Source organism: Penaeus chinensis, chromosome 8, assembly GCF_019202785.1.
Source record: "Penaeus chinensis breed Huanghai No. 1 chromosome 8, ASM1920278v2, whole genome shotgun sequence".
Taxonomy (NCBI): domain Eukaryota; kingdom Metazoa; phylum Arthropoda; class Malacostraca; order Decapoda; family Penaeidae; genus Penaeus; species Penaeus chinensis.
This window is the reverse complement of record NC_061826.1, coordinates 3,274,708-3,277,207: the sequence shown is the minus strand read 5'-3', so window position 1 is coordinate 3,277,207 and position 2,500 is coordinate 3,274,708. Positions and strand designations below refer to the sequence as shown.

The 2,500-nt window shown below is 41.5% G+C and overlaps 1 protein-coding gene across 3 annotated transcripts in view; it reads right to left on the bottom strand.

Annotated features, from left to right (window-relative positions):
• LOC125028060 (dynactin subunit 4-like) overlaps positions 1-2,335 on the bottom strand; it is a 12,096-nt gene extending 9,761 nt beyond the window's left edge. The window contains exon 1 of one of the 3 annotated variants that reach the window (XM_047617352.1): positions 2,200-2,335. In XM_047617352.1, the coding sequence (XP_047473308.1) occupies positions 2,200-2,328 (129 nt within the window). In that variant the 5' untranslated portion in view covers positions 2,329-2,335. Of the gene's footprint in view, positions 1-1,875; positions 2,044-2,074; positions 2,099-2,199 lie in introns of those variants that run through there. The other 2 variants (XM_047617353.1, XM_047617354.1) reach the window with 2 other exon arrangements.
• Between the last annotated feature and the right edge of the window lie 165 nt (positions 2,336-2,500).

Sequence of the window (2,500 nt, the reverse complement as noted above, 5' to 3'; positions counted from 1 at the left end):
ATGTCACAAACTTTATTCCAATCTGAATTTCTATGACTGGGCTGCCCTAGGGTAGGCTTGATGGGGGCTTTGCCCCCCTAACTACCCTGGCAAACAATATCTCCACCTTGGTATGCAGAGCAAGATGAAACTCTGGAGGACCAAATGGCCTTAGGCTGTGAATGACACTTCTCAGAATCTTTTTTCCTTTATTTGTGGCATTACCATTCATGTTTGCAGATAATTTCTTGAACTGAAGACTACAACTTTTTGTCCTCTACAAGAATATCATCTTTATTTTTCCCTTGCTTAGTGTGTCTATACTGTAAAGATTAACCCAAGAATTCAATATATTACTGAATGCTGTATCTTCATCTAAGGCTACTATAAGTTTTAAATACATTTTTATTACAACGTTTCAATATCACTATATTACTTTCAATGATTGCCCAGGATTGGGCTACCCAGCATAAACATTAGTGGTTGTTGTTTGTCTTGGTATTGTTGCGCAGGATAAACTGTAACGAACATTTAACTATAGCTACATTGCCTGGACCGTATGAGTGTGAAGTGTGGAGGCTTTGGCTATCACTACACTCTACTCTACTGTTAAGTAAGAATTAGACAATAGGTCTTCACAGGTCACTGCAACTTTCCAGCAGATTTTGATAGGACATCAATGCAATTACAAACAAAAAAAATCAAGAAGAAATCCACAATTAGTTCATTAGTACCATTTACCAAATCAATACCTGAATACCTATGAAAATATTATGTTACATTCAGAACTCATCTTGGCTAACCACTGACTGCCACAGATTTTTGGTTTGTTGTTTTTTTGTGAATTTTGTTACATACAGATGGCTCCACGTGTGCTCATCTGGCAAGGAATCTATCAGTAGGCCCTAGTAACTGATCCTGATTTGCCAATTCCTTGAATTGGCAGACTTTTTTTTTCTTTTTTTTTTAATACAATTGTTATCGATACTGTTACTATTGTTATTAACTTAGATCCGGGTAGGTCAAGATTCCTTTGCCAGACCCATCCATCAGCAAGGATCCACCCTCCCTGACTCAAGTCAGGGGGGCCATTTCCAAGCTGAAGAGTATCTTCCATCTCACCCTCTGCCATTGGTCCAGCAGGACAAGAAGACATCACAATAGTATTTGTATATAAACAATAATAGTTGCAGACAATCATAAGATGATTGGTATGTACTTTTAAGGAACTTTATTGATGCAATTTAAAGTTACTTTCTTGTTTGTCACTTACTGATAAGTTATCAATGTATCTGAATAGTTACAAAACATACAGTGGGAGTACAGTAAAGACACTAGTAAAACAGTATGGTGAATGTTTATTTTAGAGCATTATGGGTAATGAAGGCCTTGATGAGTTTCCAAACATATCTTGGTATTTGTTAGGGAGAGAAATGCCCCCTCCAGGGACTGAGTACTTAAATCAGGGTATCATGCAAACCCGAAATCCAAACCTAACCTTTCCTCCCTGTACCCCACTTTATTAGAACTTCATGCCAACTTGTAGAAAATGCGACATTAAGAACTCAGGCTGTGTGAGGGTGTCATGGCCTTGATCCGAGAGGTTATATGCATTTCACGGTAAATATAAGGCCAGAGCAGCTGTACCTATATTGTTTCTTACTTCTCATGCTCTATAAGATGACAACGTCCATTTCCCTCTGTCTCTGCGCATTGCTCTCAGTAACAAATTCCCATATCTTCATTGTCCTATTGGTCCAGACAAGTTATCTGCCTGAGCAAGACGAGGAGTTCCAAATGCAGCAAATGATCATGAAGTAAACATTCACAGCTTTGTGGTCCTTCTCAAGCAGCTTTCATTGGTTATATTGAAGTGTAAAGTCTAGTGATGTTTACCTGTCTTTCCCTGCATGGTGACTAGTTAAGTTTATCTTTAATTACCCGAAGTGTCAACACTTGAGTTTCTATATGGTCTAATGACCGTGACAGTTAAATTGTATCTGCGCAACTGTTTCCTTTTTCCTCTAAAGTATTCATAAGGCTATTCCCATACTGAGTCACTGACACCAACATAACAAAAATCAATGGGTACGACCTTTTCCATATAATATTTTACTGCATATATTTCGCAGCCCCGAAATCAGCTGACAGGAAGGGACTCACGCCCATCCCCTGCACCCCGCCGCCCGCGCCTCCCCCTCGCCCGTCTCCCCGCATCACCTCGTGAGACACGCAGTTCCCGCATCTCAGCTTCAGGCAGTGGCGGCAGAAGTAGATAGCAGTGATGGGCTTGAGCACACCGCAGGAGCAGAGCAGGCGGACGCGGTCGACCTGGAAGAGGTGCGCCATCTTTATGACTCACCAGCGTTCGTGTAGAAGGAATCCGGATGCCTGCGAGCGCCCGCGTTCGTGTAGGCGGACTCCCGGTGCTTGCATGCCCCCGGGCTTGTCTAGCTGCATGCGTAGTTTTTTTTATAGTTTGGTCTTTTATTTACCACTTTGGTTAACTGTACAGGCGTGG